This window comes from Mustela nigripes, chromosome 1 (genome assembly GCF_022355385.1).
Source record: "Mustela nigripes isolate SB6536 chromosome 1, MUSNIG.SB6536, whole genome shotgun sequence".
Classification (NCBI taxonomy): domain Eukaryota; kingdom Metazoa; phylum Chordata; class Mammalia; order Carnivora; family Mustelidae; genus Mustela; species Mustela nigripes.
This window is the reverse complement of record NC_081557.1, coordinates 20,632,108-20,656,710: the sequence shown is the minus strand read 5'-3', so window position 1 is coordinate 20,656,710 and position 24,603 is coordinate 20,632,108. Positions and strand designations below refer to the sequence as shown.

Below are 24,603 nucleotides of genomic sequence, written 5' to 3'. Positions count from 1 at the left end.
ATTGAGCCCTGTGTTGGGTTCTGTGCTCAGTGTGGAGTCTGCCCCTCGCCCCTACCTCCTCATCTTTCTCTCTCTGTGTCTCAGATAAATAAATCTTAAAAAAAAAAAAAAAGGCATGAGAGGTTACGGATTTGGTGATTTACATGTTGCTGAGGTGAACCTAAAAGTCATTTAATACTATTAGATTAGATGTTATCATTAATTTTAATCCCTTATTTTCTTACAGTCACTTTCTACCCATAAGCCTCCTCTTTTATGCTAGGCTTCCTATAGTCTCTACCTTTCATCCTCTATGTTCAGTGTATCTCTTAGAAGGTAGTTTCTGTAATATTTTCCATACATCCTGGTTTCCTTTGGTTTTTTACCAACCACTAACTTTGATGCAGTTGCTAGACGGGTGCTAGCTTTGAAAGAGTTGGTGGTCTAGTTGGGAGAGTCCCAATAGTCCCTTAGTTGCTGAAGGACTGAAGTTACAGTCAAATGCTAGAAGTGTACTTCTGGTTTTGTGGACTACAAGTTATGACACATATGATATTCTGGAGCTGGACACCATCTAGTGGCAACTTCAGATTGATTTGCTGCTGTATGTTGAATAGGGACATCTACAGATCTTGTCTTGAACACCTGACATTAGTTCTGAAAAGGACCCTACAGATTATCTATTTAGTACTCCTTCCTGTTTTATAGAAGGGATAACTGAGGCCCAGAAAAATGAAATGACTTGTCAAAAGTCACAATGGTAATTTAAGGCAAAGCCCTGATTAAAGCTTTTTCTAATTCTATAATAGACTTTTTGTTGTAAACTGGGAACAGGTGTTAATCTGACCCAGATTAACAGTATTTTCAGAATGTATATTACTTTACTTCCAAAAGAATATGATAATTAAAAAATTTATTAGCATATGGCATCAATAGTTAAGTAATTATTAGTTTGGTATTTTAAAAGTTATTTTGCAGGGCGCCTGGGTGGCTCAGTGGTTTAAGCCGCTGCCTTCGGCTCAGGTCACGATCTCAGGGTCCTGGGATCGAGTCCCATATCGGGCTCTCTGCTCAGCAGGGAGCCTGCTTCCCTCTCTCTCTCTCTGCCTGCCTCTCTCTCCATCTACTTGTCATCTCTCTCTGTCAAATAAATAAATAAAATCTTTAAAAAAAAAAGTTATTTTGCAAAATATATGAATGGAAGTGAATAGGAGTGATGATGTAAGCATTCTTGTTTTGGTTTCAATCTTAGACTTTATATACTCGTTTCCAAATATGTGTGCTGTATAGGTTTTGATAAATGTCTATTTTCAAGATAAGGGAACTCCCTCTATTCCTAATTTCCTGATTGTTTTTTTCCTAAATTGGCTTTTGACTTTCAGATGCCTTTATGCATCTATTAAAATGATAATTTAAGTGTTTTTTGGTTGTTTTTTACTTTAGTTTATTTATTAATGTGGTTGGATTTCATAGATTTTTGCCAGCTTCCTAGATTATGATTATCTAATTAGAATGCGTAGAGGCCATCAATAAGGTATGCCTTTATCTGTTATCTGTTCCCTGTTCTAGTCATCTGCTGCCCTGATATACTTGGACACCGAATTGGGATGCTGTTGCTATTTTATTTTTAAACTTACTCTTTTTTTTCTTACAGTGGCAGTACAGTGGGTAATGGTAATATTATTAATTAATACTTACTGAGCTCTTTTATATGTCAGAAACTGTTTCTGCACTTTCATTAATTCATTTAATGCTCCCAACAACCTTATACTGCTAGAGGTACATACTACTATTGCCTCTGTTTTACAGATGAGGAAACCAAGCTGTGGGGAAGTTAAATAACTTGCCCCAAGAATCCAGCACAGGCAATATGAATCCAGAATCTATGCTGTTAGCAGTGGACCACTTCTCCACTACCTTATGGATAATGATACTTTCAAGGCAATATGGGGGAGAGTTAAAAGGGCCCAACCAAAAACCCTGCTGTGGTCTATGCTCAGATCCTGGCATGAGCCTTCTTCCAGACTCCACTTTCACCCTACTACTGGGTTTCTGCTGTCACTGGAAGAGGGTGTTCATGGTCTTTATGTTAGTTTCTCAAATCCATCAACCTCTACCCATATTCTGTCTGCAGACTGAGTTCTAGGGATGGAGCCAGGAGCTTAGTTTATCAGTTTGTCCTGTGGTGACATTTTGTACAAATCTTTATCTCTCAATATATGTTGTACAAGATAGTCTTTTTTTTGGTTTTGCTTTTATTAATAACATTGCTTTTAACAACAGAAATAATCTTATTACAGATACATCAGCATTATTTATAAAGGAGAAGCTTGGCCAATAAATTTGGGAAATTCAGTTCAACACAAACATGACAGTTCTATATTTTATACATGTACTAATAACTTTAAAATAATATAAATCTAAAATCAACAGAACCAAAAGAAAAATAGATAAACCCACAATCATAATTAGAAATTTTAGCACATTTCTTTCAGTAATTGGTGGAGCAAAAATAGAAAAATGATTAGAGGATTTGGGCCCGTGATTAACTAAGTTGATTTAATGACACAGACGTAGAGTACTGCATTCAGTACTACATGCAAAACCGCAGAATGCACACTTTTTAAGTGCACATGGAACATTTACAAAAACAAAGACTTTCAATGAAATACGTTGTAACTTACTCCTTTACTCTTGTTGGTATGTCTTATATCTAACCTTCATTTAACCTAATGCAATAACAGGTTTCTTTTTTCCAAAGGAGGTGAAAAAGAATTTATGGTAGTCTCATAATTACTATATACTTAAGCATCACATTTGAGTCACCAGGAAAAAAATGCAGATTATTTTAATTCTTTATTATGGGGTTTGTGTTCTGGCTCTTTATTTTTTTTATTTATTTTTTTTTTTTAAGATTTTATTTATTTATCAGAGAGAGAGAGGGGGAGAGAGCAAGCACAGGCAGGCAGAATGGCAGGCAGAAGCAGAGGGAGAAGCAGGCTCCCCGTCGAGCAAGGAGCCCGATGTGGGACTCGATCCCAGGACGCTGGGATCATGACCTGAGCTGAAGGCAGCTGCTTAACCAACTGAGCCACCCAGGCGTCCCTGTTCTGGCTCTTTAATCATCTTTATCATCTGTTTCTTAAAGCTTCTCCAAGGCAATTTCTTCTTTAAATTTTGGATTCTACAAGTAGGCCCTGACCTTGCTGAAAATTTTGTATGTGTCATATTTTCTCATCCATGCATTTCATTTCCATTCTTACACAAACGAGTGGTATGTGTGTTTAGAGAAGGCTGCCCTGCAAATTGGTACTGTGCTGGAATCCCTTCCTGTCATAATTGTGGGTGTGCACTGTCGTTAGTATTCTGTGTATTGGATTGAACTTCTGTTTACCAGGGAAACATCAAAAACATTTCAGGGAATTAAATAATATTTTTATGGGTTAATGGACGGTGTTGACTTCATAAATGGTGATCTTGCAAAATGTTTGCTGGAGTTTATTATAGAATCTCATCAAGAACAGCTAAAAGTCTGAATTCATACTCCAGTTATTTTACTTGATAATTTCAAGTCATACCCTATGTAAGAAAAATAAAATGGACTATTTCAGCTCCTGAGTGTTAGGAGGAGGTGGCAATCTTTAAAGTTCTTTTTGTCAGGCTATTTGGTTATGTAGAGACCTTCTGAATAAGCTGGCTCAAGTAAGAGTTCCTGTACTTAAGTCTAGACTGTCACAAAAATCCAAGAATGGAGTTATATTATAATATGACAGCATCTTGTGAAGTCTGGAGTTGGATGTGCTTTTGGTTTCAAAGAAACACTTAATGGAATTAATAGACATCAGTAGAACTTCACTTTCGTGGGGATCCTAAGTGTGATTTAGCCGCTCTTCAGGTGCTTTTATCTGCTCTGGTTCTAACTTGCTGAGTTTCTACGCACTCTGGACTTTGGTTAGGTTAGCATGGCCACCGAACTCCAGCTCCATTTTATAACCCTATAGCTTATCCCTCGGTAGTGATTGCTGTTTGTTAATTCACATTCCTGACATTATAACTCTAATTTGCTTATTAGCTTATTTCTAGTCAAGTTCACAGTATGGATTTATGAATTAATTGCTTTTGAGTCAGGCTTTCACCCTTCATTCATTGGGGTTGGAGGAGGGTGAGTCCCTTCATGTATTAGAGGGTACAGATAGAATAGTTTTTTCTCTCTCTCTCTCTCATTCTTCCTTTCTTCCTTTCTTTTTTGTCACAGTGAGAGAGAGAGCACAAGCAGGGGAGCAGTAGGCAGTAGGCAGAGGGAGAGGGGGAAGTAGGCTCCCTGCTGAGCAAGGACCCCCCCCCCACCCCATCCCCCGCCCCCACAATGTGGGACTTGATCCCAGAACCCTGGTATCATGACCTGAGCAGACCCATAAAACGACTGAGCCACCCAGGTGTCCCTTGAACAGTTTTTCTTTAGAAGACAGGACAGGCGTTATGACCAAAAATAAATTGACATGATCAGTTGCCATTTGTTTTGTTTTTAGTGCTCTCTCAGATTCATAGGTACATTAATTGTCTGATTCCCCATGTTCTTTAGTACTTTGTTTTCTTCTTTATAATAGCACTTCCTAGCTTAATTGCATATTATGTGCTTAAATATTTATTCTACTGAATTATATGCTTTTGCAGATTGTCACCATGTTTTATTCATCTGTGTATCTTTAGCATCTGACATAATAAATGCTCTGTATATGTTTGTTGAATGGTTGAACACCTTTCCTACCATTGGAGAGACTCTGATGTAGCATTTAGGTACTGGACCCTTGGTACTTCTCACTTCCTGTTTTTGTAAAACAAGGAACTCAGCCACTTAGAAAATGCGGAGTGAGGGAAGACACCACACTTTAATGAAATGAAACTGATTTGTAAGGCGGCAATTTTAGTTACCATTTCATGTAAAATTGGGGATGCAAATATGTATAAACATCTCTCTTGTCAGGAGACTTAACAGTCTATTAGGGAAAACAGACGTAAAAAAGAATTGTAATTTAGTGTTCAGTGCATTAAGATGGTTATGTGTTAGGTTTGATGGAAACACAGAGGAAAGGGATTACCTCTGTTTGAGATGGTTAGTCATAGCTTTATAGAGAAGTTCTTGATCTGGCTCTTGAAGAAGGAATGGTAAAGCTTGTCTCAGGATTTGGTGAAGTTGAGTGGGCAGGCGCACCAGGACGCTAAGGAGTTAGCAGTTTAGGAAGGAGAAACCAGCCCATGAAAAGCTTAGCGTGGTGCTGGATGGGGCTGCTCCTTTACAGGACCATGTAAAGAGTGGGGAAGAGATAAAGCCAGAAGGCATGTATGCGGGGATTGGAGGTTTGGATTTGATCCTGTAGGTGGTAAAGTGATTTTACACTATGGAGTAACAAGATTTGCATTTTACCAGAATGGCCGTTAGCAGTGTGAATAATGAATTGGGGTAACTGGATGACATTAGGGAGGCAGATAAACTACTTTAGGAGGCTTGTGAAATTGTATAATGCAGAATTGAAGAAGACCTGAAAGAGGGTTGGAGAGAGGGGACAGTTATGAAAAAGACTAATGAGGTAAGATTGTTAGGGTTTGGGATGTTGTGGGGAGAGAGAGATGAGGGAGAGGATATGTGTCTGGTACGAATTTCAGGTTTCTGGTTTGGGAGGTTGGTGTTGGTGTCTGTTGCTGGGAAATGCATGAGGATTAGCAGATTTCAGGGAAAATTCAGTTTAGGATATGTTCCCTTTGAGGTGCCTCAGGTCCAGCCAGGTGGAGAGTTTCAGTAAGCAGTTGGCTTACAGCTCCAGGGCTAGAGATAAATATTTAAATATGGATTTAGGGATAAAACTATGGGCACTTGGGGCTTATAGAGGGAAAGAGGACAGATACAACTTCTTACCTTACTGATGAAGCCCTCTGCCTGCTAATTCAGTTTTACCTCTTGTCATTTTTCACTGAATGAACCTTTGTGCTTCCAGGATCCAAGTGTGTGGGTATTTTCTCCTGATTTTGCATATTTATTCATATTACGACCTTAGCATAAATCATAGTCAGGTCCCCCGCTCCCCTTCCAGGGCTAAAGAACTCTTAACTTGTAGTTTTAGACTCACCTCTTCTGGAGCTTTATGTGATTACAATTATTTTAGGTGCCCCTTTTCTGTCTTTCCATAAGCACGTATTTATTATGGTACTTACAAACCTGTATTACAATTGTTTACTTGTATGCTCCACACTAGAATTTCTTGAGGGCATAGACTACACCATTTAATTCTTGACCTAACTCTAGCTTAGTGTCTGATAGAGAATAGGTGTTCAGTTAATATCTATTACATGTAAAGAATAAATTCTTAGGTTTTATAAACTCTTTTCCAGATCCGATATATTTCTCAGACTCAAGGTTTACCGGGAGAACAGTTGTTAAATGTGGGCACGAAATCCACAAGATTTTTTTGCAGAGAAACAGATATTTCTCATTCTGGTTGGAGATTAAAGGTAATTCATTTTAAAAAATTTTAGAAAAACATTTTTTCTAAGATGCCTCATGTGGATAATATCCCTCATGCCTATTTTTCTTTTATTGTATTTCTAATTCTGAATTTTCATTTTTGACCCCTCCCCACTTTTTAATGGGGGGTGGAGAAAAAGCCTTCCTGGAATAATGTAGCTCATTCTCTAACCTGGCAACAAAATCATTAACTCATCTTAAATGGTTTTTTAAATTTTATGTGTGTAATTACTTTTATGTTGTGTGTTTCATCTTCTCTACCCAGTTTCCATTATTAAGCTTTATAAGGACCAAATTTCACCATTTACTCCATAACCCAAGTACTTAATTTATTCCTAGCTCTTTGGGAGATTAGTAAAACCTCAGAGATTAACTTTCTAACCAGTTACTTTTTCATATATATATGTGAAAAATATATATATATATATATTTTTTTTTAACCTGAACCAAGCTTTTCTCATTTTTTGGGGTACTTTTTAAAAAGTATGTTTTTGGTAGTTACTCTTTTGAAATTCCTTGCCTAAGACTATTCAATGTATTAGACTAAATGTGCTAGAACTAAAAAATAAAGAATTTACAAATGATGGGTAATATATTATTTTTCCTCTTTGACATGTCCAATAAGACACTAGAAGAGCATGAGGCAGAGACAGGAATGAAGTCTAAAGAAGCCAGAAAGTACATATTCAACAGCCTGGATGATATAGTGCATGTGAGTACCATAGCCATGTTTGTTAGTCTTCTCTGCCTACGGTGATGGACTTGAACTCCAAGGATGCCACCACACGTTAATCATCATCTAAAGGACTGCAGAGTGCTTGCTGGATTTAAGGTTTTCAGACAAAATTGATTCTAATGTTTCAGCCTCTTGGGAACTAAATTGTATTTATGTTTATCAAATATTTAATTTATACCATCCTGTGCTTTAGTAAAAGGTATTTTTTCAAGAGGGAAAATCCTAGCTGTACCATTTCTCTTTCTTATATTTTGTTAGAAGTGGAAATTCGTTAAAAAAATTTTTCCCTTGCTTTGAATGCTGTTTGGTACCTTGAAACATTTTGCAGATTTGTTAAAACTCAAATACTCATTTTTGTTTTGAAATAATTGTAGTTCTCTGTTCTTTCCTGTGTTGTGGTATATTTTTTTAAACTGTGAGTCTTTAACATATACTGCCTTCTGTGGCTTGTCTATTTATTTATTTATTTATTTATTTATTTATTTATTGGCTGATGACTTGACATTTTGATCTTATAGGTGAACACAGTGATGGATTTGGAAGGAAGTGATCTTTTGGCTGAGAAAGCTGATAGAAGAGAATTTGTTAGTCTGTTGAAGAAAATGTTGCTGATTGATGCAGATTTAAGAATTACTCCAGCTGAGACTTTGAACCATCCTTTTGTTAATATGAAACATCTTCTAGATTTCCCTCATAGCAACCAGTATGTCACTTTAAAATCTTTTAAAATGATCTGGAGAAATAACTAAGTCTGTAGAAAATTAGTGTGTTAGAGGATGATTCAATATATTTATTAAATGAAAGTAAATGGAGTCAAAAGAGGTTAAGCCAACTTGGCTAAATTCACATGGACTGGTAAGTGGCAGCTAGTACTAGAACATAAATCCGAGCTGCATTCCAGTGTTCTTTTTCCAAAATATCATACTGAAATGACTGAAGGTCTTTGTTTTTATGTGACATTCTTACCTTAATAACCAGGTATGTGTATATAATAAAAGGAAGTGTTAACAGTTTTCACCCCCTTACACATCCTGCAAACTCAGTCTTTATTTTCCTTTCACACCATTTGCTTTCCCTGCCCACACCTTCTCCTCTGTGTTGTGGAAGGAAGGGGGGTTTTTATTGGAGATATATACTCAAGTTGAGAAGGTCTTATCAGAGTTACCTTAGACAAATTTTTTTTCTAATTTTTAATTTTTTATTAACATATGTATTATTAGCCCCAGGGGTACAGGTCTGTGAATTGCCAGGTTTTCCCACTTCACAGCACTCATCATAGCACATACCGTCCCCAATGACCACAACCCAAACCTTAAACAAATCTTACAAATTCTTTGAACCCCACGCCTTTTAATATTTTATAAAATATTTTTAATATATTTATATAACTTAATATTAATTAATGACTGATGTTAGTATTTTTAGATGACTGAATAAAGAAGGTATAGGGACAAACTAGTATTCATTATTATGGATAACCCTTAAAATTGGTATTTTTATAAAGCCCAACTACTTTCCCCATCCCTGTCCCCAAAAAGTTAAAAATACCTAATGATTTCCATATATAAGACTTTGAAAATAACATGATAACCATATACTTTGTACCAGTAGTTTAGGAATGTAGAGCTCTAGAAATTTAGGAAAAATAATTTTGGGCAGGGGTCATAAAACTAGATTGTGCTAGTCAAAAAATGCTTACTATTGCTTTGATGTCTTAGAAAATACTGCAGATATAAGGTATACTTCCACTTGCTTTAAAATTCAATCTTGTGTAGGTTTTTCTGGTAGAAATTTCTGGTAGAAATTTTTTTCCTTTAGAAACTTTAAATTTTAAACTACTCTAAACATTTAAAATAATACTACAATTACCTTTCTTTCTTTCTTTTTTTTTTTTTTTTGCAGTGTAAAGTCCTGTTTTCATATTATGGATATTTGTAAGTCCCACCCAAATTCATGTGACACAAATAATCACAATAAAACTTCACTTTTAAGACCAGTTGCTTCAAGCAGTACTGCTAATCTGACAGCAAATTTTACTAAAATTGGCACATTAAGAAATCAGGTAAGAACTTAGAGTATTTAATAATTTATACTCCTTTTTTTATGATTGCTTATTTTGCTTTTGAGGTATATGGAAGTCTTATGTCAGCTGTTAGAAGTCACATGCTGCTGAAGGTCTCACTGTGGTTATTTTGTGAAATCTTGAATATTTCAGGGACTAAAGCTCATTTATTTTATCACCTTTCACTCTGTCAGTATCCCCTACTTACCTTTCTATGCAGCAACTCTATAAATTGAATAAAACCAGTTTCTGTGTCCATTTTTATCAGTAGAAGTATGATTTTAAGAAGTGTATTCGAATTGCATTTGTAAAGCATGCATGTAGCAGTTAGAAGACTGCTCTGGATAATGCTGCCTGTGCTCATCCTTTCAGGCATTAACCACGTCCGCTCATTCAGTGGTACACCATGGAATTCCTCTGCAGGCCGGGACTGCTCATTTTGGTTGTGGTGATGCCTTTCAGCAGACCCTGATTATCTGTCCCCCAGCTATTCAAGGTACTCTTTGATTTAAATTAGACTTTAAACTTAACTTTTAAACAAACTTAGGCACCTAGTAATTAAATATGTTGCATATATTTATATAATAGTGTGCTACATTTGAATTTAATTTAAGCTGATCAGTAGCCTTTAGACCAGTGACACTCCTCTCTTGACTGGGGCTCCACTGTAATCATCACTAACAAAATGGGTCATATGATAATTATATTTCCTGTAGTGTCTAGCACAATGAAATACCTTAGTAGAAATTAACAAGTTTGGAAAGCTGTGGGATTGTCTTTAGTTGTTATCACAGCTCCAGATGTTTAGGTAAGTACCTTTTATTTGTCTATTCTTAGGAGACATTAAAGTGACTGAGAAGTCAGTTCTTTAAATTTTGGTCAAAGAAATTCTTTTTCTTTTTCTTTTAATTTTAAATTTTTTAAATTTAAATTCAGTTAATTAACATGTAATGTATTATTTGTTTCAGGGGTACAGGTCTGTGAATCATCAGTCTTAGATCATTCTTAGCACTCACCATAGCACATACCCTCCCCAGTGTCCATCACCCAGCCACACTATCCTTCTCCCCACTCCCTGCAACCCTCAGTTTGTTTCCTGAGATTAAGAGTCTCTTATGGTTTTTCTCCCTTTCTTGTTTTGTCTTGTTTCATTTTTTTTCTGCTCTTCCCCTGTGATCCTCTGTCTTTTTTCTTAAATTCTGCATATCTGTGAGATCCTGTGATAACTCTCTTTCTCTGAGGACTTACTTCACTTAGCATTGTATCCTCTAGTTCCATCCATGTTGTTGCAAATGGCATGATTTCATTTTTTTGGATGGCTGGTCAAAGGAATTTTACCCCAAAATTTTAGAGTCTTGTTTTTTGCCCATAACTTAGGATTAAAAAGAGATTGATTTTTGACTCGATTAGATTATGTCCCTTACTTAGATAAAAAGGAAATTAAAACTTCAAGTGATACATGAGTGGCAGAATCCTTTGAAGAGCCATAAATTCTCAAACCATGGAACTTGTTAGTGGTTCTTAAAAGACAGTAGCAGCCAGTGTTATGGCTGGAATAACCAGATAAAACATGACTTATAGGTCCTTTCCTAGCATTTTGTCTTTGCTAGGCTTTAACCTCTAGTTCTGTCTTAAAGCAAGAGGTTAACTCCGGATAAGGCCCTAAGTGACTCTTGGAAGTGCAGTGGGAATACTACATAGTTTGGGGAAAGCGGTCGGTGCTCAATCAGGATGCCTGAGATATTGTCCTGTTCTCTGCCATTTGTGGTGTCATTCTAGATGAATCTGTTAACCTGTTTTCAGCCCTAGTCAAAGGAAATGGGCTGAATAGATAGTATCTTGGTGAGTTCTAACTCTAGTATTTCTGTATTGTGTGGGTTATTTGAAATTTTTATTTGATTTAAGGATTTGAGCAATGTTTCTAAAGTTCTAATATGTCCTGCAGTGCCTTAAGCACTGAGGTATGTTGACTTGATTGGCTGGAAATAAGAGATGTGAAAACATGGTCACTCTGTAGCTGTTTTTGTTCTGCTTTATTTTCATCTTTTATATATAATTGGATTTTCGTATAAGGTTTCAAGAGAAAGATTTGTAGCACTAAAGATAAAAAACAACCGCTTAGATGGTTGATTTTTAAGATGAAATTGTGGGCCAGGGTGGTCTGTAAGTACCTGTGATAGTAACCCATGGCTGGGAGTAATAAAAATACCCACATCATCATGATGTCAGCACTCTTAAAAATGCTGTTGTGTTTATTTCTTTGTTTTTTGTTAGTTGTTAATTATAAAAATTTCAAACCTATAAAAAAGTTCAAAAAGAGTAACATAATGCCTTCTTCCCTAGATTCAACAAATGTTAACATTTTGCCATATCTGCTCTGTCTACCTGTCTAACCATAGATATATTGTTTGATAGTGATAGACATTTTACTTCTAAATACTTGAGCATGCAAGACTGATGTATGCTTCTTTGTTTTTTAATCAGTTATCATGTAAGTGGGGTCTTGACAGATGCATTTTCACTTAGATGAGTTTTTACTCTGTACTAATAAATAGATTCTTAAGTTCTTTTTTGTTGAAGTAGGCTCTGTGCTCAGTGTGGAGCCCAGTGGAGCTTGAACTTATCTTGAGATCAAGAGCTGAGCTGAGACCAAGATTTGGATACTTAACCAATGAAGCCACCCAGGCACCCCAGATTCTTTTCTAATAATTTCCCCCTGTTTACCAAACAGTCAATTTGAGTCAACTTGAGGGTCACTCACTTGCAGTGTGGATTAGCTCATCAAGATTCAGAATAGCAGTTCTTTTTTTCAGAGCCTACCTTCTGTTTGTAGCAAAAATTTAAAAGGCTTATGAGACACATTTCTAAACATAGTCAAACATCATTCTTCAAACATTCAGTGAGACATCAGAGAAATCTTTTCTCTTTGAATGTGCCTTATAGTTGATAAAAGATTAGTAACTTTTCTATACATTATACATATGCCAACAGCTATATGATCGATTCATAATGACGGTAGCAAGGAAAAGGAGATACCAGCAGACTCATTAACTTTTTAAATGTCAAGAACAATATTTGCGAACTGTAATTAGCAGTTAAGACAAAGGAAAATGCTTGTTAGCTTGTGTAATAGGTACATTGTAGCAGGACATGAGGGTTTTGTAAATATGTTGGCTCATCATTTCTTGTCTTAGTATATTGTCTAGCTTTCCCTCTAATCTGCTTTAGGATCCCTGTAGAAAATCCCAATATTGGTCTTCTTACTGCTTTCACTCATAATATGCTCCCAGTCCATTTTGAAGAAACATCTTACTTTATTTTTTTATTTTTAAGGATTTTATTTATTTATTTGGCAGAGAGGTAGAGAGCACAAGTAGGTAGAGCAGCAAACAGAGGGAGAGGGAGAAGCAGGCTCTCTGCTGATGCAGGGCTGGATCTCAGGATCCTGGGATCATGATCCTAGGATCATGACCTGAGCTGAAAGCAGATGCTTAATGACTGAGCCACCCAGGTGCTCCTGAAAAAACATTTTAAATAGTTATTGGGCAGCTGTTGGGGAGCAGTTATGGAACCATTATAGTTTGTATTTTAAGTAAATTTTGTGTCTGTCCCACTTTCCATTTTTTACTTGGAGGGTACAGTGTATAGGTTCATCATGCCTTTCATATATTCCCCCTGCTATACATATAACATGTAGATATAGCTATATTGGTACCTTTTTAAGGTTAAGAAAGATTTAGGCAAGCTCTTATTTAACAAATTTGAGTGTACATTAAACAAGTATTTAACATTATTTTGGCAGTCTGAAGAGCTAGTTATTCATCCCCTCTGGTTGAAAGCTGCTGTTTTAGAATCAAATACATTTCAACAAAATTCTCCTTTTGTACTAGAACAGTCTTTAAGCTTTTGTGCCTACTGTGCAGGTATTAAAGCAGATCTAATCAAACAAAGATGAAGTTTCAGCTAACCTAATAAATATATAGAAAATTGGGATCTTAACCACATTGAAGTTAATAAAAATAAGTTAGACCTCATGAGGAGAGAAGATAATAGGAGAATTCTTCTCATTATAAGGCATCAATTATGAGGATAATTTAAGGGCAGCTTGATTTTTGTTGGGATTTGAGAATTCGCTCTGTCCTTTTATCCTTGTCCAAATGAATTCTGCTTTTTTCTCTGATGAGATTATCTATTGCCGCCATATATCTACACTGCCTGGGTACGCTTATATTTTATTTCTTGGAGAATTTGCTGATCAAGACATGCTTTTTGGAAGAGTGAGGTCAGTTTAAACTTAATTCTAGCTTTTTAGGTGGAGAATAGTGGGTAGAACACCCTGGTGGTAGGAGAAAAGCCTCTGTGAAGAAAAATAAACACAACCAAATTCACATTCTCTTTAGGATTAACACTTATAATGTATTTGTGCAATAAAATTATAGGGTTATTTTTCAGTAGTAAAATAAAACAGTTGTAGTATTTTTCTCTTACGACTGATCAGAAACATGTAAGATCACATTTATGCAAAAACTACTGATACTGAAATAATCTGGCAGCCCATGTTGAAAGTCATTGCTCAGGAGACTGGAACTGTAAATAGTGAATTTATTCTCATAACTGAGCTTTCTGAGCTTGGAGAGTGTCGTCCCTAAAATCTTGAGTCATTTGAGGTGATACTATTTCACTGTCTCAAAGTTTAATATGAAACAGTATTTGCAAGGTACTTTTGCAATATATGACATAGAAGTATTAACAGGATTAACATGACTGGCAGTCCTGCTTTCTAATTTTCCTAGTGGGTGAGCAAAGTGGAACATATTTGTCTTGGAGTTCAGTAGCTTTCTCTTAGGAATACTAGTACAGTAAGCCGCATTGGTCAAAACTCAGCTGTATTATCATATTAGGCATGAAAGATTATTTTTGCTTTATCTTTGGAGATTGAAATGAGTGTGTCACCCCTGAATTTTCTTGACTCAGGTAAACCATCATAGTCATTGAAATGTGAAGTTAAGATGCATTTAACCTCCTTTGATGCCAAAAGTGTAAGATCCTGTTAGAGTTCTTAAAGAAGAGAATTCTAAGCATAGCTGAGTTTGTATGAGAAGATATGTACATTACCTGCTAGATCAGTATGTTGGGCTGGACTCACCTTTCCATGTCCTTTATCACAGTGGCAAAACTATTTAAAAAGGAAATAAAGCTAGAATAGCAAACTTTAAAAGGAATGGGAGGTTTCAAGAAAAATAAATGATTGGATTTGGTGGTGTGCATTTTAAAGCAGTAGAAGGAGAAGCTTTATATCAATTTTTGGAATGATGTACCATTAGGTAGGTAGAAGGAACCTCGCTTTCCTAATAGATTGCTTTGTTAATGCTATGAACATTTTATGTCAGAGATGGTTTTAAAATCCTAATCAGAATTTTAGAAATTCTTTGAATTTAAAAGAGTTTTGTAAATGAACTCAGAGAAATAGTTTTTGATTTAAGAACTGTGTTTTTTTTTTCCTTTGTCATAGGTATTCCTGCAACACACGGTAAACCTACTAGTTATTCACTAAGAGTAGATAACACAGTTCCCCTTGTAACTCAGGCCCCAGCTGTACAGCCACTACAGATCCGACCCGGAGTTCTCTCTCAGGTTGGTAATAATTTATTATTTTTGCACATGTACTGTCATTCTTATTCTCAAGTAAGGCACTGATCTACTTGTAATATACCAGCCTGTGCTGCTGAGAAATAGTGAAAGTGATCTGGATGGGAATTCTGTCTTCTGTAGTTATTGGCTTTGACTTTTACATAATTATTAATGATTGTTACTGTAATGTATTTTTGATTTTAAGATGGAGTATTGATGAATTACTTGTAACTCACAGGCTTTTCTTTGCTTCTGGTTTAGCAGACCTGGTCTGGCCGAACGCAGCAGATGCTCGTACCTGCCTGGCAGCAGGTCACACCCATGGCTCCTGCGACTACTGCGTTAACCTCTGAGGGGGTGGCTGGTTCCCAAAGGCTCGGAGACTGGGGGTAAGTTAAAAACGAAAATACTTGTTTGTGAAGTTTGCAAAATACATCTTGCTCTAGAAGGGATTCAGTTTTTCTAAACTTTCTCCCTAGGAAAATGATTTCACACAGTAATCATTATAGCTCAGTGATGCCACAACCTCTTCTAACCAATCAGATAACTCTATCGGCCCCGCAGCCAATTAGTGTGGGCATCGCGCATGTTGTGTGGCCTCAGCCTGCCACTGCGAAGAAAAACAAGCTGTGCCACAACAGGTCAGTGTTCGTAGTTTAACTTTCCTCTGTATTTTGAAAATTAGTCTTTAAATTTTGCATGTACACTAAAGGGTCACTCTGTTTTATTCAAAATGACCTCTTTGATAGCTTTGTTACAAACACTAAGCCAGCTCCCTTCTCAATTTCTCAGAGGTATTTTGGTAAAACTAATGGAATGGGAGCCAGGAAGAGAGGAAATAAATGCTTTCAGTTGGTAAGATTGTCTTTATTGCCCTTTTGATTTATTATCTACGTATTATTTTAGACAATTTTAGACACTCAGATACCTCATTGACCAAGAAATGACCATTTTAATGTATGTAACTGCAATCTACAGTGATAGTTCTAGAGATAATATATTTATAAAATGATCTCTATGTTAGTATGTTTTATACATGATCTTGAACACATGAAGCTTCACATTGTTCATTTTAACAAAATGTCTTAGAAAAATGTCATGTGTATATTTTGATTATAGGAATGACACATTATTCCTTTGTTTGCAGGAGTAATTCGTTGCAGAATACGATTGTCCCACATTCAACATTTATTTCTCCAAAGATCGTAAATGGGAAGGATGTCGAAGAAGTACGTTGTATAGAAACACAGGACAATCGTAACTCAGAAGCAGAGGCAAGAGACTGTTGTGAAACATCTGTCCGGCAGGACTCTGATTCATCAGTTTCCGACAAACAGCGGCAAACCATCATCATTGCTGACTCCCCAAGCCCAGCAGTGAGTGTGATCACTATTAGCAGTGACACTGATGAGGAAGAGCCAGCCCAGAGACACTCACTCAGAGAGTAAGTGCCCAAAGCAGTTCGTAGTGTTGGTGCCACATCCTTACGTAGTGATGGCGCCCTCTGGTGTGCTGAAAAACACCTTTCTGGGACTTACCTCTGGTCTGTCAATGTCCTTTGGAGTAGACATCCTGAATAGTAATTAACATGATTATTATAGTATTTCTCCTCTATTAGTAAACTGTAGGTTTTTGTCCACATAGGGCATGCTGAACTGCTTCATATCCTTAATTAAATAATGGAAATTTGGGCTGCTTCTCATTTTTGACCTATGGTTTTCCCATCCCTCTTTTGCTAGATGTAAAGATAGTCTGGATTGTGAAGCTTGCCAGAGCACTTTGAATATCGATCGGATGTGTTCATTAAGTAGTCCTGACAGTACTTTGAGCACCAGCTCCTCAGGGCAGTCCAGCCCATCCCCTTGCAAGAGACCGAACAGGTAAGGGAATCTGTGGTGGCATACCGTGAATACTGGGTCTGCTGAAAATCCTGTAATTTCTTTTGTTCTTTATGCAAATAAGTGCCTGTCAGTTTACCACAGTGCCTTCTCTCATGAATATAATTTTTTAACGAGATCGCTTTTTAGAAACTTGAGTTTTTTGTTTGGTTGTGGTTTTTTTGTTTGTTTATTTGATACATATTATAGAGAGACAGCACAGCAGGGAGAGTGGCAGACAGAGGAAGTGGTAGAAGCAAGCTCCCTACCGAGCAGAGAGCCTGATGCAGAACTTGATTCCAGGACCCTGGGATCTTGACCTGAGCCCAAGGCAGATGTGTAACTGACTGAGTCACCCAGGCACCCCTAGAAACTTGGGTTTTAAGTAATGCTTTTCTTTTATTGTTGTAGACCACATCTAAATGAAAAATTGAGCTTCTAATAAATGAGTTTTAAAGAATCATTTGTTTTTGAAAGGGTAGAAAAAGCCATGTCCTCAAGTTCTTCATGGACTACAATTATTACTTCAATTTGGAATAAGAATATACAGCAAAATAAATATTTTGGGAAAATAAAAGGAATTTGTGCATAATGAAGTAATAACCCACTGTCAGTAAGATATCCAATATGATTTTTTTCTCTCATTAGTGATTGATCTGCATGGTTTTACTTTCGTTTCCTACTCTTTTTTTGGCTAGGGACTTGCATTGCCACTAAAGTAGTGAGCTTTTCCTCATCAGCGTGCTATCCCAGCACATGAAGAGATAAACCATAAAGATCTCAGTAAAATACATTTGATTTCAACTGTTAGAAATTCTTTTTTTAGTGGAAACAAAATTTGAAAAATTCTTAAGTCTTAATTTTATACATTTGTTTTCTCTTTTTTTCTTAGTTGGGAAATACAGTATTGAATATTTTGGAAGATGTAAAGACGTTTTAACACATCTTTTTGTGAACTGCTTATAAAATGGTTTGGCAGTTGACATATATATACATTTCTTTAAATATTTATATCTATATAAAATATATTATATAAATGTACAAATAAATATAACTAAAAGTATATATATAGGGGCGCCTGGGTGGTTCAGTGGGTTAAGCCTCTGCCTTTGGCTCAGGTCATGATCTCAGGGTCCTGGGATTGTGCCCTACATTGGGCTCTCTGCTCAGCAGGGAGCCTGTTTCCTCCTCTCTCTCTGCCTGCCTCTCTGCCTACTTGTGATCTCTGTCTGTCAAATAAATAAATAAATAATCTTTTAAAAAATATTTTTTAAAAGTACATATATAAAAAGAGATTCTTCAAATTGTTAAGTGTGAAATGAATGATTAAAATAGACCATCACTAAGTCAGTCAGAGAAAAACAATTATCATGTGATCTCACTGGTATGAGGAATTTGAAAAACAAGACAGTGGATCATAGGGGAAGAGAGGGAAAAAGTGAAACAAGATTTAAAAAAAAAAAAAGATTTTATTTATTTATTTGAGAGAGAGTGAGAGAAAGCACGAGCGAGGAGAAGGTCAGAGGGAGAAGCAGACTCCCTGTGGAGCTGGGAGCCCAATGCGGGACTCGATCCTAGGACTCCGGGATCATGACCTGAGCTGAAGGCAGTCGTCCAAACAACTGAGCCACCCAGGCGTACCAAAAATGAAACAAGATTAAACCAGAGAGGGAGACAAACCATAAGAGACTCTTAATCTCAGGAAACAAACTGAGGATTCTTGGAGTGGAAGGGAGTGGGAGGGTTGGGGTGACTGGGTGATGGACATTGGGGAGGGTATGAGCTGTGGTAAACATTGAGAATTATGTAAGACTGATGAATCATGGACCTGTACCCCTGAAATAAATAATACAGTATATGTTAATTAAAAAAAAAAAGAGAGAGCATCACTGCTCTCTCCAAGAGGGGAGAGATTTTCATGGCCTGAGGGAGACAGGAAAAGAAGGGAATAGGGGCCTCTGGCTAGGCCTTTAGAGAGATGGGGAAGACCTTTAAGATCATGGTTTAGTTAAAAGAACCGCAATTACCACTAAAGATAATGAATCCTAACATTGGAGTTTAATTTCATGTCACATGAAATTGACAGTAGGTCACATGATTATGTTTTTATATTTCGTTTAATTATCCAGAATAGTGGATCTTTTGTAGGGTTGTTCTTTTTGTTTTGTTTTGTTTTAAGATTTTACTTATTCATTTGACAGAGAGAGGGAGGCAACACAAGCAGGGGGAATGACAGGGGGAGAAGCAGGCTTCCCGCTGAGAAGGGATCCCAACATGGGGCTTGATCACAGTATCCTGGGATCTTGACCTGAGCCAAAGACAGATGCCCGATGACCAAGCCACCCAGGCGCCCCTCTTTTATAGTGTCTTGATAAGATTTTCTGTAGTTTATAATGTGGAATTTTTTTTTTAAGATTTTATTTATTTATTTGACAGAGATCACAAGTAGGTAGAGAGGCAGGCAGAGAGAGAGGGGGAAGCAGGCTCCCCACCGAGCAGAGAGCCCGATGCGGACCTCGATCCCAGGACCCTGAGATCATGACCTAAGCTGAAGGCAGAGGCTTAACCCACTGAGCCACCCAGGCACCCTATAAAGTGGAATTTTATAAACCACTAGTAAGAATGAAGTGGGAAGGGAAAGGAGAGAAAATAAAGTCCCAAAATGTTGTACCTAAACAGAATAGAAGATTAGGGTTAACTGTCTGAATAGAGAAGTAACGTGAAAGTCTAGAAAGTCTATGAAGAAAAGGTTATTGGACAAGGAAGAATTTATAATTAGATAAGAAATAACTGAATGAAATTCTCATTAATTTACTAGAGCCTGGATAGTACTTAACTTTAGATGTAATGTTGAAAAACATTACTCATAAAAATACTCTCTTGTAGCATGTCAGATGAAGAACAGGAAAGTGGTTGTGATACTGTGGATGGCTCTCCAACGTCAGACTCTTCGGGACATGACAGTCCCTTTGCAGAGAGTAGCTTTGTGGAAGACACTCATCAGAACACGGAGCTCGTGACCTCGGCCAACACAGAGACCAAACCAGCTGTTTGTACTGTTGTGGTGCCACCAATGGGACTAGAGAATGGATTAAATGCCGATGACCATATGGCCAACACGGGTAAACTGAGTCTGCCCTATTTCCCTTATTAGCCCTTCAAAAAGTCTTAATTTGGGAACCTTAGAGAATAACATTGCCAGATGTCACCTCTCAATTTCCAACTTGACCTGCCAAATCTGTCACAGAAAGGAAATCTTTCCTAATATTATTTGGTGCTGTGAACCATGAGATGCTTTTTCTCTTTATGTAATTTTAAAGTTTGTCAAATCAATACTGTATAAAATATCTAAAAACCTTTCTGATCTTTACATGAGAAGGGGAAAGCATCAACTGTCTACTGTTTTGTTCGTTGCCAGATTCTATATGCCAGCCATTAATAAAAGGCCGATCCGCTCCTGGGAGATTAAACCAGCCTTCCACGGTGGGTAATCGTCAGCAGAAACTGACATCAGCATTCCAGCAGCAGCATTTGAATTTCAGTCAGGTATGTTCCATGAAGTCACAAGAGTCTTTGGGATTCAAAATTAGTGGTGTTTCATTTTGGGGGAAAAAAGATTCTGACACTGTACGCAGTCTTGAGAAATGTATCCCTTTTCATCTCACGTACTAAGGAGAATTCGGTCTCATGCAGATTATCCATAGAACCTGAATTCTTCAGAAAGATTAGGCTTTTAGATTCTCTCAAATAATTTTTTAGTATGTCTCTTGTCTTAGTGTCCTCCACTCAGAATGCACACTACTGGATCGATGGCTGCATTTGTTGTGTCAGTCATGGTAATAGTCACACCTTACTGAGTCCTTTCCATCTGGTCAGAGTTGTACCCGGCAGTTGTGATTCACTTTGGGAAAGAAAAGAGAATAGATGTTGGAGTCAGACCTGTGTTCAGATCCTGGCTTTACCGGGTACTATGCATATTACCTTGGCCAGATCTCTTCAACAAATCTGGACCACTGTTAGTGGGAATAATTGCTATGTTGTAGGGTTGTTTTGAAATTAAATAGTGTCACCTTACATACGTTGTTAAGCTTTCCATAAAATAAGTGCTCCACAAATGGTAGTGATTGGTAGTGATGGGGGATGGTGATACCAGTAGCTTTGGTAGTGGCAATGTTATATTATTATAGTACATAGTAATAAATATTACATGTTTAATATTAATATGTACAAAACTGGTATTTTACTCTGTGTTAAGTAGAAGTGGAGATCTGAGAGAAGAGCTGTGGTTGGTCAGTCACAGAGTATATCATAATTTCCCTTTTTTCCTTCTTTTTAACTTATAAAATATGTATTCAGTCTTTTTTTTTTGTCTGTGTTTTTGGATAGGTTCAGCACTTTGGATCTGGGCATCAAGAGTGGAATGGAAACTTCGGACATCGAAGACAGCAAGCTTATATACCTAATAGTGTGACCAGTAATCCATTCACTCTTTCTCATGGAAGTCCCAATCACACAGCTGTGCATGCCCATCTGGCTGGAAATGCACACCTTGGAGGACAGCCTACTCTACTTCCATACCCATCATCAGCTGCCCTCAGTAGTGCTGCACCAGTGGCCCACCTCTTAGCCTCTCCATGTACCTCAAGACCTATGTTACAGCATCCAACTTACAATATCTCTCATCCCAGTGGCATAGTTCACCAAGTCCCGGTGGGCATAAATCCCCGTCTGTTACCATCCCCAACCATTCATCAGACTCCGTACAAACCAATCTTCCCACCACATTCTTACATTGCAGCATCACCTGCATATACTGGATTTCCATTGAGTCCAACAAAACTCAGCCAGTATCCATATATGTGAAAACTCAAAAAGAGTATGTTGAGGAAGCTCAATGATATAAACATTTGATTAAAAATAAAAACATGGTATTTAATAAATATTAGCCATGGCACAAGAAAATTATTTTTGAATCATGTAGACTTGGGTGCAATTTAAACAACTTTGAGCTTTAAAAAAAAACTCACTTTTAATGTGTTTTGCACATTTGGTATAACTTGTCTTTGGTCATGTATCTTCTTATGTAGTAACTCTAGACAGGTGACTTATGGGAGCAGAAGTCCAGTTTTGCTCCTGCTATTTTTTATAAAATTGCCTTCTAACTAGTGCAAGACACATCCACATTTGGGAAGCCATTCTGTGTACAGACTTAGAGCAACAGATGCACATATGTCAGAATTACAGCATACAAGTGAATTGTATTATCTGTGTCTTAGTGTATAAATGTTGGGTCACTTACCTAAGAAATTGAGCTATTGTTCTTTACATTTGCATGTGTCTTTGCATGGGCAAAACATTGCCTAGACTTTGCTCTTAAATGTTGTTCTAATAATCTCAGCTGCATTGTAAACCGTTCCCACACATAGTGCCTTAAATATTTGAGGTTGTTAATGTTATTACCTATATATAAATGTTGAGGACTGCAGCACTTAAAATTCAGATCTACTCTTTAGTTTTCTTTTGATAGAGTAATGTTCATTTTTGGTTTTGTGTGGTATGATTTCAGGTTGTTAGCTGTTTTTTCCTTACTAAGAGGGCAGCATGTTTGCTATAGCTGAATTCTGCTGTCTGATTTTTCAGAATGATCTAGCTTCAAGAAAAGCAAGCAGTTAGTAGTGCTTAAGAAAAATTGATTCAGTATCTAATGGATAGTTGATATCTGTCACAACACAGCATTTTATATACTGTTAAGTGAAACTGCAATACAATCTAAGTTTATTTTGGGCGTGTTTGCTATATAATTGGATTTAATAAAATGTTTAGAGGTGCAGTAGGCATGACTTTGAGTAGATAATGAAAGAAAATGCAAAATGCTCATTGATTCATGATGTGGTTTCATCTTAGCTTGGGCAAACCATGCAGTATTTAATAAATAGTAGCAGAATATTTACTATTGAAGCTTGAAAAGATGTGAGTTCTTTGTGTGCAATTTTTCATTTATGCATGTGAGAAGATTTTTTTTTTTTTAAGTATTTTTTACATTGTAGTACTTGTTTTGCTTGTTGGTGGTGTTTGCTTATTTAATACATTCCGTCAGGGACAGAAATTACATGCTTTTTCTTTCCTAGGAAGTGTGTCTTGGGTTTTTCCCTTATTTTCTTTTTTTTCTTTTTTGGTGGTGGTGGTTATGTTTAAATGAAGTTGCTTTTACAGCACCAAAGACTTAATCATCCATTTCCTATATAAAAGGTAGCTACTTTTTTGCATAGACCTCAAGTATATTGTAGTGTAGAGGTGGAATTTAAGGAAAGGTATTAAACAGGCTGTGTTTTAGCTTATGGGCAAGTAATAAATTGTATCATTTATCTTGAATGTATCATAGATAAGCTGCTATATAACGATTGCCACTTCAGATAGCTGTGAAATTAGGTGATTAACTAGTTGTTATTTAGCCTTCTAATTTCTGTATAAGTCTAATTACATGAAATAGAAGTTGGGGTTTTGATTTTTTACTTTGCTTTTCTGTTTGGAGTGTCATTGTAACTACTGTATTGTAAATGATGGAAAATAATTGCATATGTTATTTTGGGGTGTGTTATTTGCATCAGTATTTTATCTCTATTAATGTTTGTGCTCATCACTGCATATAAAAAACTTGGATGTATCAATGTAACTTAATTTTTTATTTTCATACTGGCATTGTAGACACTTGAGAAAGCTGTATCTTGCAGGCTTGACTTAACTTTTTTTCCTTTAAAATCTGGAATATAATCTTACAGCATTTACTGGAATAAACAGTACAAAGCATTTGAGTGTAAAACTCCTCAAATGTTTTGGATTTACAGCATTTCTTTGATAAATGAATTGCATACCACTAGTACAGTCTAATATAGCGTTGACAATAAGCTAATAGTGGATAAACTTTTCTTTACTCCATTAACACAAGCAGTGTTTTATTTAATAATCATCAATGAAATAAATGTGCCTGACATTGATTTTAAAAATTACAGTATTAGATCATAAAATTAAAACCAGCAGTACATTTTTAGTCACACTGAAAATAAAGGACTTAATTTTCCCCACAGGTTTCAGTGTTTTTAGTAATCAATTCTATGCATTTTATATAAATAAAAAAATATATATATACATATATATTACACAGAAAAAGGAGTAGCCTAAGATTAATTTAAAAGATTATTTACAGATGGCAAATTTATGGAGTCACTATTTAAGTAAACTTGCTGCCCTCCACAGCTTATTAATTTTATTTATATGGTCCGGCAGATCACTGGTATCTGCTCACTTCTTGGAACAGAATCAATGCTGGCCACGGATGTTTCAGAAACACCAAGTGCAAAGGATCGATTTCTGTTTGTACAACAGGTACAAAACTGGCGCAGTTTTACTTTCATCCAGGGCCGTATTTACTACCCTGAAATGTCATATTTTCTGTATTTCACTTCCAAGACTCAGATGGTCTCATTAAATGGACAGTAAATGTTTTCGTAATAGTGAAGTGTGATAGAGTCGTACCCTGGTTGAGTACACTGCTCTTAACCGATTCTAATCATGGGCTTTTTAATGTTTTAAAAATTAAAAATGTCAAAATTCTGCTAACTTCTAAATTCAACATACCAACAAGAGAATTTGGATTTATACCTTTAACTCTTTAAAACCATTTTACCGGTTTTCTTTGGTTTTACTGCTTTCTTAAATAAAACACTGCATGACTTCCAAGTTGCATACTTGCATAATATTTTAATTTGCAATTTTTTTTAAACCAAATACCCTGATATTT

At 36.5% G+C, this 24,603-nt stretch overlaps 1 protein-coding gene across 5 annotated transcripts in view; it reads left to right on the top strand.

The window, feature by feature from the left end:
• Positions 1-24,229, top strand: part of HIPK3 (homeodomain interacting protein kinase 3) — a 90,415-nt gene extending 66,186 nt beyond the window's left edge. For 2 of the 5 annotated variants that reach the window (XM_059406222.1, XM_059406232.1), the window contains exons 4-17: positions 6,367-6,486; positions 7,125-7,211; positions 7,754-7,938; positions 9,138-9,297; positions 9,670-9,793; positions 14,810-14,931; positions 15,190-15,317; positions 15,408-15,569; positions 15,721-15,783; positions 16,076-16,372; positions 16,668-16,808; positions 19,692-19,927; positions 20,224-20,351; positions 21,192-24,229. In XM_059406222.1, coding sequence (XP_059262205.1) covers positions 6,367-6,486; positions 7,125-7,211; positions 7,754-7,938; positions 9,138-9,297; positions 9,670-9,793; positions 14,810-14,931; positions 15,190-15,317; positions 15,408-15,569; positions 15,721-15,783; positions 16,076-16,372; positions 16,668-16,808; positions 19,692-19,927; positions 20,224-20,351; positions 21,192-21,668 — 2,430 coding nt within the window. In that variant the 3' untranslated portion in view covers positions 21,669-24,229. The remainder of the gene's footprint in view (positions 1-6,366; positions 6,487-7,124; positions 7,212-7,753; positions 7,939-9,137; positions 9,298-9,669; positions 9,794-14,809; positions 14,932-15,189; positions 15,318-15,407; positions 15,570-15,720; positions 15,784-16,075; positions 16,373-16,667; positions 16,809-19,691; positions 19,928-20,223; positions 20,352-21,191) is intronic. The other 3 variants (XM_059406235.1, XM_059406248.1, XM_059406243.1) reach the window with 3 other exon arrangements.
• The last annotated feature ends 374 nt before the right edge of the window (positions 24,230-24,603 follow it).